The sequence below is a fragment of the Plectropomus leopardus genome, chromosome 3, assembly GCF_026936395.1.
Source record: "Plectropomus leopardus strain MGB_pleo_1.0 chromosome 3, ASM2693639v1, whole genome shotgun sequence".
Taxonomy (NCBI): Eukaryota; Metazoa; Chordata; class Actinopteri; order Perciformes; family Serranidae; genus Plectropomus; species Plectropomus leopardus.
In genome coordinates, this window is record NC_142178.1 from 24,742,610 (window position 1) to 24,754,961 (window position 12,352).

General features: G+C 41.7%; 1 protein-coding gene across 2 annotated transcripts in view; it reads right to left on the bottom strand.

Moving 5' to 3' along the window:
- Positions 1–473: 473 nt before the first annotated feature.
- The window catches only part of cntln (centlein, centrosomal protein), a 192,478-nt gene continuing 180,599 nt past the window's right edge, over positions 474–12,352 (bottom strand). For both annotated transcript variants that reach the window (XM_088075937.1, XM_042485352.2), the window contains one exon: positions 474–2,402. In XM_088075937.1, coding sequence (XP_087932063.1) covers positions 2,292–2,402 — 111 coding nt within the window. In that variant the 3' untranslated portion in view covers positions 474–2,291. The remainder of the gene's footprint in view (positions 2,403–12,352) is intronic.

Sequence of the window (12,352 nt, forward strand, 5' to 3'; positions counted from 1 at the left end):
GAGGTAAAGAAAGGAGTAAAAAAAGGGGATGACTCGAAGGGAGGAGTGTGTGGTCTCTTGTGTAGGATGCCAACTCAAGGACAGAGGAGACCAGGATCATGGTTTAATATTCAACCTGAATAATAAGAGTGGGAGGAAAAGGGAAGCAGATAAAAGGGGTTGGAGGTAGTTATGTCAAGGATGTAACGACTCCTCTAATACACCCCTGTGTTGTGCCGTGTGTGCGTGTGCTCATGTGGACCCTTGTTAATGATGTCAACAGCAGGGGTCACTTGTGACAGACAGGAACCATGGCAACAGTCAGCTGTCAATCATGAAAGAGGTATGAGAACTCTGCTGTCCACCAGAGCATCCGCAGTCACCATCACACACTGACTGACAGTCCTTTGAACTGTGGGAAAAATACAAGACAACATTTAGAAACCATGAAATTTGCAACAATGAAGTCTTTGGAGAACAAACTATGGACAAAATAAGTGACACTGTTTTTTATTTAGAAATTAAGAATCATTTTTCAGAAGGAAATTATTGGTATTCATCATTATTACCAAATAAATTATAAAAAGAGCAAATACTGACAAAGTAGTAGCTGCAACAAAAAAATCCACAAGCCAAGATCAATTCCTTCAGAATTACTAATTGTAGTGAATTTGATGAATAAAATCCAGTGGGTTTCAATCAATGACTATATTTACATGCATAAAATGTTTTGACCGTATTCCCTGAAAGACAAATGTACTACTGAGCTAAATTTTTTAAAAATCTTTGTTTATTTCGCATCAATATTGGCTTTGAAAATGCATCATATCATGATGTGCATCCTACGTCACTGTAATTGTAAACTGAAAAAATAACAACCCAAACTCTTCTGATTAAAAAAAAAATATCACAACTATCATATCTTTTAGAAAGGCTGTCGCAAAATTTGAGGCCGCAACAATCACAGGAACTGCCCACAAAATTCTGCAGGGACTGAATAATATAATACTAACAGGCACTATTTTTTCGGTATATTTTTACTCTTGTACATATCCACAAATCTGTTGATATTTAACTCTTTCATAATGTTTAGGTGTGTTTCACATTCTGACCAGAATTTCGGGCTTTTCCCTTGGGCATGCATCTCTACCTCAGCCTTGCAAACTGCTGGCTGACCGTACACAGAGAAGACGTCGTGTGTTGCAAACTGCGGTAAAAACCTAAATTGAGACACAAATTTCAAATGTGCTCTTTACGTGTCCAAAGAATGTTCCGAAAACATAAATAACATCAGCATATCCAACATGTCTTGAAGGTCTAGTGTGTAGGATTTAGTAGCATCTAGCAGTGAGGTTGCAGAATTGAAACTTCTCCCGAGTGCCAAGCGTGTGGGAGAACTACAGCTGCAAAAATGCAAAAACACAAATGGCCCTGTTTTGAGCAAATGATTGGTTTGTTCATTCTGGGCTACTGAAGAAACAACATGGCAGAGTCTGTGGAAGAGAACCAGCTCTGTATGCAGATATTAACAACTCATTCTAAGGTTAACAAAATCACAGTAATTGTTATTTTCAGGTGAATACACACACAAAAAAAACCATACTTGAGTATCATGCACCATTTCTGTCAATAGATGCCCCCAAAATCCTACACATTGGACCTTTAATTGGAAAATGCTCAAGTTGTAAGGGCAATCGGTATCAAATTAAGAATACTGTCAAATTTGGAATGATAATGGAATGTTTTTGTGCATGTTAATGTAGTCACTGAATATCTTCTCTGACAACAGTGTAGTATAAGGTCCGATAAATTTATTTAACCTCTTACAGTGAATATTCTGCTCTTTGCTGCACTCTTGACTTTCTTAAAGTGTCGACTTGGCATTGCTAGGTCAAGTCCCTGCACCCTAAGGTCCTCTGGGTGCCAAATAAATTAGGAAGAGAGGTAAAAGAGAGCAAAAAAAGTAACTTAAATATTAGCGTAAGCATTTGCCTTATCACCCCAGGTCTGCGTTGAGAGTGGGGGAGAGTGGCTGCACTGTAAATTAGCTTGGCGCTAAAGGGCCCTGTCTGATAGACATAGTGCACTGAGCGTTAACACAGATGTCGAGGGCTCATTTACAAAAGCCGGGCTGCTGTGTTGAGCCAGTGGCCCAGAGTGAGTCGACAGCGCTTTTCTCACAAATATTGGTTCTGCTGCCCCGGCTCAGCTTGGCTCAGCCCAGCTCCCACTGAGTAGGTACCGGGGAGGGAGCGAAGAAGGGAGGGAGAAAAAGAAGAGGATGACAGTTTTCCCAGCCTCAGCCCAGGGAGTCAGGCTTTTTCGCTGACTGGTGTTGCGAGCGTGGCCAGCTCTTCTGTCAGCACTTTCCTCTCCTTCATCTTCACGCGCACAGCCTCCATTAGCTGGCCGGCAGAGGGGATCTGCAGGGGAGGGGAAGGATAGAAAAAGGGTGTGGGGGCGGTGGTAGAAGGGGTTAGAGAAAATGAGGAAAACACACAAATGCACAACTATTAAAAAAAAAAAAAAGAGTCAGATTTTTGACACCTGGCAGCTTTTCAGAGAGCCTGTGTGCTGTTTTGTGAAACAAGAGAAACTCAGATGGGGCCTGAGGACTTGTGAAACTTTTGAGGGACCGTTCACGTTGAGTGTTCTGACAAAGCAATTCACAAAACAGGCTACAAAGCACTAGTTTCAACACACAATCCAACACTTTACTTTATTCTAAACTTCCATTCTCAATCAGTGGTGCCACAATGTACTATCAAAGAATGGGTTCACAATTTTTCAAGTCTGTCTTAAAGCAACACTCACATGCCCATATGCACGTTTAAACAGTTTTTGTTTGCTGCCTTTGTTTCTCTTGTCCATGGTGGCAGTAAAGACATAGTAACATTATTTCAATGGAACAGATATCAGACAAAATCCACAGTTCATGTTTGCAAAAATGCACTCTTAGGTTAGAGCCTAAGCTCCTATGAGGAGTCAGTACTCTAAAGCTTTGTTTATACTGACACCAAACACCATGTTGCAGGCCTCAGTAGATTGCTCACGAGCTACGAGCACGTACAGAGGCGTTCAAGCTCAACACGTTGTTTGTTGCAATAGGCTCTGAAATGCCAGGCCACATACAAACAAAAAATTCTGAGGATATACAATAAGTCAACCAGTGTTACTGGAAAAGTACTATCTGGCAATAGTAGAAAACACTGCACACCCTGCATCAAAAAGCCTCCTCGTTCTTCAGTGTGGTGGGCTGTTTAAGGCCATTTGACCATCCCTGCAGCCAGTCATTGAGGAGTCGTTATTAGAGATCATTAGAATGTCTGTACAAGCAAACTCGCCCCGCCAGCAGTGGATGCTTCGGTCCAAAATGCAGAACTGCACAGCTAATTGCTGCGACAACTTTCAGAGCTTTTGTGCTTGACGTGCAAGGATTGATTATTTAATTTTCTTGCATGTGAATCTCCACTCAATGGCAAGTATAACTAACGCATTAGTCAAGGTGATCTACCGAAGTGCAAAAATTTAAGTGCAATATTTCTTTGTACTGTTACTATTCTGCCACTGCAGCTTAGCAAAGACACACCTAAGTGGGAAACAAAAGGTGTTATGTTGGTAAAATGGCTATAACTTTGGAAGATCCCCACTCAATCCCCGAAGCTCTGGAGTTATTCTACAAATAGCACAATATGTATCTTTATCTTCATCTGTAACTGTGCAGAAATATCGTGTTTAAACTGCATGAATATACATTCCAAAAAAGTAGTGTAAGTGTGTGGTATTCAAATGTTGATTCAGAATTTGAATGTTAACTTTATGAGTGAAGCCTTTTGGAACAGCCCTAATTTTGTCACTCAGCTTGCACTAGAATCGTGTCGGAAAGGGATCTCTTAATGGCAAATATGAACTGGAAGACTAAGAAGTAAAGCATCAGAAACTCTTTCAATGTACATATAAACATTTTAAGTGTGTTTTACCATAGACTTAAAAAATGTGAAAGCACAGAAAAATGGCAACCATTGCCTTTTTTTGGTGGGGCTGAAGATACACTTGGTTTTCCCAAGAGGCTCAAATAGATCACTTTTCAGCAGACATGCCTCGAGGCATAATTACAACATCACCAGCATCACTGGGGAAATTTACAGCATTGTTGTGTTTTTACTGCTAATACTGGGAATGTAAAAGGATAAGAACTGATGTCCACTTAATCATACAGGATTACAAAGATTGAGTACGAAGGAACTATATGTGTTTGATCAGTTGTTGTCATGGAAACGATGGAAAAGTGAAAATAAAGAGGTGGGCAGGCTTCTCCTCAGAGCTCCAGCTAAATTTGTTTTTCCTCCGAATCGACACAAGGATTTTATGGTCATTAGGGCGCCTGATCAAAGGCAGGCATTCATAGTGTATCACCCATAAATATTCACTTCAAGTTATGTGTAGCCTTTTATAAGCGCCTTTTTCAAGCGAGGGAAACAAATTCAATCCCTGAGCAATTTTTCTAAGTTACATGGCATGAGATGAGAAGTGGACTGGCCAAGCTGAAAGTAGTGACTTCGATATCCTAAATCGATATTGTATCTTTAACTTTTTATCTCTTAAAAGAGAATGTGAAAACATGAGCTATTGAACCATACACAGAGAAAACAGGCTGACACCAGTCTGAAGCACTGTAACAAACTTTGCTGAATAACATCTGCATCAGGGAATACAAGGTAGTGTTGCTTTGAAGTGATTAACACTAACTCAAAACACATATTGGAATCAGGTCTGCAGCTGACATGTTTTAAGGACACGGAAAAGGATTTGAAACTATCTTCTTATCAATTTCCAATACATCTGGAGAGTGAGAGCCTCAGAAACACACACAGTCCCCCAGCCCCTCAACACCTCTCTCCTCTTCATTAAAGGTAACAGGAGCAGGGAACACAAGGCCCCAAGTGCCGGTAAGTGTGTGTGTGCTCTTGAGTGTGTGTGCAGTAGGGAGTCAGTTCCAACAGCACTGGATGCATCAAACACACAGCGCTATTCCTCAGAGAACAACTACACTGAAGTAACTGCTGAGACATCTCCCTCTGCCTCTGTCCTCCAGGGAGAATTCACTTTCTCTGTCTCACACACACATTCACGTCAGCACACACACACATGTACACAATTTCCTAATCAGCTAATTGCACTTAGAGCCACTAACTATGCAAACAAACCCACTAAAATAGAGACACAGCCACAACACGAGGCTCCATGGGACAGCAGAGAGGGAGACTGGATCATTAAAAGTACTGATATGGGAATATGAGTAAACAACACTAACAGGTAAACATGATCTAGATAAACCTAACATGAGTGAAATTCAAGCCTAAAACACATGTGAAAGTTATGAGAGAAACCATATTTACTGTCAGTTCCCCCATTTTAAGTACTTTTAGGGCATTTAAAGTTTTTATGGGCGCTGACGCACCAAGCTGACCGTCAGTCGATATCGGGTCGTTGGTCAGCATCGAGCCCAAATTCAGCCCAAATTCGAGTCCCGGCCTTTCCAGGTCCTTTCTGTGTGGCGTTTGCGTGTTCTCTCAGTGCTACGGTTTGGCCCATCATCAAAAACAAAGTTGAGAGGGTGTGAGATCGTAACAAACATTTCATTAGTTTTGTCATGATCCTGAAATTTCTACTTTTGATACTCCAACTTAACATATATTTGATACAATTTTTTAAACTGTTATTAAAAGACAAATATAACAAGGCTATAGACAATGAAGACTTCTCCTTTCCTGGTTAATGGCAGAGAACAGCAGAATGACAGAAGTTAACATTAACAGTAAAACAGCGAGAAAGAGCAGCTGGTGTGGGTGTAACACAGAAAAAGTACTGAAAGCATTGCAAATACTCAGAATCGATAGATATCCATAAATTGATATTTTTGACAACCCTACTCGTAATATTGTGTGAGAATATAGTTTGTTCTGGCCCACACTCTCTCAAACAGTGGTAAACATTTTGTCTGTGCTGACTGCTCCAAACACCACAAAAACACTGCGTGAATCAATTTGTTTTTAGAAATTCTAAATCTTATATTTTAGAGAACAGAATAGGGGCATTAGCCTGGATCACAAATATTTGTCCACACTCTCTTTTCTTTTTTCCATACTTATCAAGACCTAGAAATTACTCAAATCAAATACCATACTTTTCCATACTGCGTAGGGACCACGGAGCATAGATACAACGGCATCAACATCTTTATAAAGCTTCATTAAAGTTGATATATGTCACCAAGTACTGTGAGCAAACTTTTTTGTCTCTTGGTTGATAAATGATTCCATAGCATTTGATAAAATACCTCTCAGTCAGATAATCTCCCTGTGTGACTCAGATCAGCAGATTCTGGCGCAAGAAAATACGTGCATTCACAGACGGGACAAGCTAGACCTTCCTTTCATCTAACAGCCACATTTGCTGGGGACCGATACCCTGCAGGGTGGTTGGAGGTTAGCTGTGATGCAGCTGCTCTGCTGGATCCCCTGGGCTGCTTAAGGCAGTGTTAGGAACTGGCACTAATGTTATGCTACAGTTGATTTAGCTGGGCCCCTGTCCCCTTTGGCAGAGGTAGCCAGCACCAGCGCTAAGCAACGCGTCTGCTGTTTTGCAAGAGGCCTTGTCCCCTATGGCAACAGTGAAAAAGCTACAGTAGCATTAAGCCATGCTAACTCACATCCATTACTATTCAACAGGCCCCGCAGAGCAGACCTTTTGTCTAGGTGTGATTTCATGAACATGTTTCTGAAGTGAACTGACATGTAAAGCCACTGACACTGACAACTGTGTGTGTGTGTGTGTGTGTGTGTGTGTGTGTGTGTGTGTGTGTGTGTGTGTGTGTGTGTGTGTGTGTGTGTGTGTGTGTGTGTGTGTGTGTGAGAGAGAAAACAAGAACAAGGGCTGCAAGCAAAAGGTGTTTTTATGAGCCAATTAAATGACATTGCTATTCCACAGCCTGGGGCACACCTCAAGGCAAGGAGCAGCTCAAAGTTACAGCACTCCAGTGACCATTGTCTGGTAGTGGCATTACACACATCAACTTTTTTTTTCTTAAAAGATCGATCATCCCAGCTCTTTTGTCTTCTCCCTCGGAACGGGTTAGCGCAATTATTTCCAAGGGCCCAATTTGTGAGTAGTTGTAAAGATTGTGTCAGACTGCTGGATATCTAAATGAGTGTGAATGAGGAAGGAGGGGGAATCGGAGAGCCAAAAAGAGATATACAGGGGTACATCATCCAAAATTTTTTGCATGTGTTCCGTCTGTAACTATAAAGTGCTCTTTCTCCATCATTCACTAGTTTGTTTATCAATATAATTGCAATAGCCATGTATGGTTAGTAAAATGTTGCTGCTTAATTTATCAACAATTTTCTTATAAAGAAGTGACATTTGGGTCCCACAGGAGGGTTTACCTGTGTATATGAAACAAAAGCATAACTTCAGTTGTACATTGTATATTCATACTGTAATATACAAGAATGTTCACTACTGATTATTTCATAATAACCCTTAAAAAGTAAGGTTTCAGATCTGACTGGTATGACAGGAGCGTTTTCACGGTGGTGAAGTATTCTTGCTATAAATCTTTGTCCCTGGCTGAGCCGTCTCCAATCTAGGCCACTATTCAAGGTAAGGGAGAAGTAGTTACAGTAGTTTTACCACAGAGGGGAAAAAACAGCTCTTTGATCTTTGATCTTCTCACTTTTGTTTGAAAATCAAATTTATCAAACGAGGGAATAACAACAACAACAGCATGATAAAAAAAAAGCCCAAGCACAAAGGCACCACGCTAAAAAGTCTTGCATTTGATTATCTCCGATAATGAATATGTCACATTTGCAAAGAGGGGCTCAGGTAAGAAAATCACTAAAGCACCGACAAGCCTATTCTCTCCCTCTCCTTCGTAATTACCTACCCCTGCAGCGGAGCAGATCCCTCTCTTTTCTCCCCTTTAGGTCACTAGAGACTGATATGAAAGGGAATTGGACACTTGGGGCCACAAATACTGTAATTAAAAATCTCTCCTTTTCTCGATACGTTGTTTGGAAACATCATTTCAGTGCGCAACATGCATTTGTTAGGGATCTGACCTAAATACACCCTAGATTAAACACAGGGAAGCACCGGGTCTTTGTTTCAGGTTCCTACTCATTAGGTGTGAAAATGAGGTGATTCAGGCACGATTGGGGTGTAAATATAGAAAGGTGATATCCATACAAAACAGATGCAACCTTTAGGTAGAACTCAACAATCAAAAACACAACTCGTGATTAACAGTAAGGCTCATTGGTTGAGGTAATGTACTGGGAAGCCGTTACAATCAAGAAACGTGGCAGTGCCTACGGCAAAGTGTCACACACAAAACAGAAGATGCTGCTTCTCAATGTTTGTTCACTGACATGAGGGAATTCAACACTACTAGATCTACTCATCTATTCAATGAGGAAATGTCGACTTTCATTGTTAACTTTCTTCCTGTGTTGACTTAAAGAGCGAAAGTCCAGTTTGCTCCAAAGGACGACCCTCTGGTACAATCAGACTGGCAGAGTAAACTTAGAACTCCAAAATAGCATCACGACTCCAGAATAATATTATTCACCTAACCTATTTCCGCTGATCTGCTGAGATGTGTTGTTTGATATGTTGTTTGCCTTGTTAAGTAATCATCCCAACAGTTGAAGGTCCACTGTATAAGATTTAGGGGGATATCGTGGCAGAAATTAATTGTTATATTTTAAGTGATAAGTGTACAATCACCTGAAAATCAAAACTGTTTTTTATCTATCTATGTTTTTAATGAGCTGTCATAGCTACATGTTTTTACAGTAGCTCAGAATGGTCAAATTGTTCGAGAAAGGGCTTTTTCACAATGTTTACATTACCTGAAGGAAACCGTAAGTTATACTACACACTTGGAAAGGGAAAAGTATCCAGTCAGTCTGCAACCTCACGGCTAGATGCTACCTGATCCCTCAGACCTTTCCTCCAAGTCAAAGAATTTTATATTAGTAATACATTTTTTGCATCATAAATAGGGCTGGGTACTCTGTACTCTTAAGTGTATCAACCAAATGATGTCAATATTAAGGAATGCCAATTTACATTAAATCAATGTGCCAAATATGGGTACCTAAAAGTACACCTGGATCAGATACATCAGCCACTGTAGTTAGCGGCCCCTCTGCAATAAGTAGCATCACAAAATATTGCTTTTTAACGTGAAACTGATTTATTCTGTTTTTTCAATTGGTTTAAATCACGGTTCTATTTAATTTGGAGAGGAAGAAACCTCCGCAGATAATTCAGCTCCCAGTGAAAACCTCCTGAATGTCTAGATCCTAAGTTTTCAGAGGTAAAAAAAAGTACACATTGGCAGCTGCCGGCTAGCAGCCCTTCTCTGATGTGCAAAAAAGTGTTGAGGAAATACTGATTTTTTTAATGTGCAACTGCTGTATTTGGTGTGTTGGAGAATTAGAGACCTATGCAGATACTTCAGCTCCCGGTAAAAACCTCCTGGACGTTTGGAGCTTAAGTCTTCAGAGAAAAAGGGTGAGCTTAATTAGCAGCTGCTTGGCTAGTGATTTGTAATGTGAAACTGCTGTATTTAGTGTTTTTACCGGTTTAAATCACCTGTTCTGTTTGTTCTGGAGAGACAGAGAACTCTGCAGATAATTCGGCTCTTGGTAAAAACCTCCTGGACAATGAATAGTAAAGGAATTCTGACAGAAGTTTCAGCTCTTTGCAAACTGCAGTTCTCACCGCTAGGTGCCACTAAATCCCCCTGAATCTTGCACACTGTTCTTTTAAGTAATCACCCCAACAGTTAAATAGCTAAGCAACAGCACCAAAAAAGCTGCATCTGCTGTTTCTATTTATGTAAAATGCAAGTTGAACGCACCAAATAAGTCACAGTGTTCTCTGCTATTAACAACAACTCTAACACCAGTCTCCTCCTGGGATCCCCCCTCCACGTCGCCACCACTGTTCAATGACATATTTACAGTACAAAGTCTCGGGCTCGAGTCCCCTCCACACACATACAGACGCACTTACAGAGACAGAAAAAGAGTCGCTGATTTAATTAGCTCAATCATTAAATGAGGCTTAATTAGAGTCACTTTCCTTCAGAGGGAAATGTAGGACTCAGAGCTGTTCCTTGTCATTACAGAGGCATAATGAGCCACACAACACAACACACTACCCCTCACCCTCACAGCACCGACAACAATAGAAAACTTTCTCACTGTGTTAGCACTGTAAGGCGTGGAGCCTCTGATGTCTTTAATACCGAGGGTTAATGATGTAATGCCCTGAGGAACTACCAACATGGTGAGAAGCTTTGACAAGAAGCGACAGGAATAAAGTCTGTTATTTAACTTTAGATAAATGATGCCATTACCATTGTAGCAATAAGCTACAGCAACCCCTCCCCAAAGTTCAATAAGGGTTTGAAATTACAGGAAAAATTTCAGCCCTGTAGTGCAGCCATAAACCCCTCTGATGTTTTATAACAAGTCCAGTCCAGATTGGTCCAGCCTGCCTCTACTACTGTCTTAATGTAATGTCCACCTGCTTGTTATAGTTTGGAGGCTGATAAGAAGTGATGCTTGTACGTCTCCCTGGGGTGTGATTGTGAAGTAAATATTAGCAGGCCCTCAGCGCCACCCCATACCAGTAAACCAAACCACTGTCCTCTCGTAAAGAAATCAACAGAGTCAATGACTTTTTAAATGTTATTATGCTGTCATGAGGCTTGAGATGGGTATGTGTGTGTACAAAATGAGTCTGAAAAATGATCTGGAGGGAGCCGCGTGTGTTTGCATGCATGTGCGCACGCTTGCATGCACATGCTCCTCCTGTTCATTATTGGCCAGCAGCAGAAGCCAGTCATTTCCCTGTCTTCATAAAGACTTGGCCCATTAAATTCTACCTCCAGTCAATAATTAGGACTCCACAAATAAACCAAAGGCAATTAAATCAATGCTTCCCCGGGCCGGTGCCTGGACCCCATGGCCCACATGGACACTCCATCTTCTCTGCTGGCCTTATTCATGGTGGGTTGCGGTGGAGCCATACAGTACACCCCCTGGCCTGCTCATGATTATTAGATAGCACCGTCCCTCGATCCTGGCTATGAGCGGCGCTTATGGTGGCTCTCCACTGAGAGGCGTAGGGTTTGATTTCATTAACTCACCAGTGGAGGTGAGAGACGAGGAAATGAATGCAATGTTTCATTTGGTTTTGAGAGGACGTGTGGGGCAATGATGAGGGGAATCCAGAAATGTATGCCACTTCTTCGACACGAAGGGAGCGGTAACTCGACGCATGCACGTCACGAATCTCCATGCCTGCAACACACTATTTGCTCGGGTGTCAAGGATGTCTCTCTTTCTTGTTATGCTGACACGTGGCGACGCGCGACAGTGATAGCGAACAATGGCCCACACACAGAGACACAGATGCACACATACATACCACTTTTGAGCTTTTTCACATCTGCACACACACACACACACAGAGTGAGTGATGGGTTTGCTATTGACAGGGCCACTGAGATAATAAAGTGCTGTCCCACTGGCAGCTCCATTAGGCACTGACAGTGACAAGATGAGGCTGTCGTGTGGGTGCACATGCACACAGGAGTACGTACACATAACTAGACATACACGCGCAGATGGACACATCCTCATCCTCTTTCAGTGACAGCCAGCCAGTTAAGGACATGGATCTCTCTCTCATCTTTCCTTTCACTGGGTCTATTTCTGTCTCTGTGTCTTTTTATCTGAAGAAGTGTGTGCGAGTGCAGCTTGGGGGTAAGATCATATCACTATTAGGGGAGTGTGTTATTAGTGTCACAGGAAGGGGTGACAGGCCAGGCCATTTCACTTCACAGATGTTCTGCTTGGTGAGCCCTTCATAAGCTATGACAGAGAGTAGAGAGGCAGAGGGGTACATTGTGACAGTTCTTGAAGTGCATTCCCTCACTAAGAGAGCGCTCGCTTCTTGGCATCAGCGGACATGTGTAGTACAGGCACGTTATTATAGTGGTCTTCAATATGTCAAATGAGGAGATCTACCTTAATTACCCAACAGACAAGCGCTGAAAGTGTCTTCATAGACTCCTTCCCTGCTCTCTTAGTGTGTGAGATGTCACACCAGCCTTTCAGAAAAAAAAGAAATGCGAGAGACACATGCAGAGACAGTCTGGTGTCCCCTTGATACGACAGCACGCTGTTAGAAACCAGACAAGAAACTGAGACACAGAGATGAGGAAAAATTAGAAATAAATAAACAGACAAAAAACAGAACAAGATGGACTTGAAAGGGGATAGAAAAA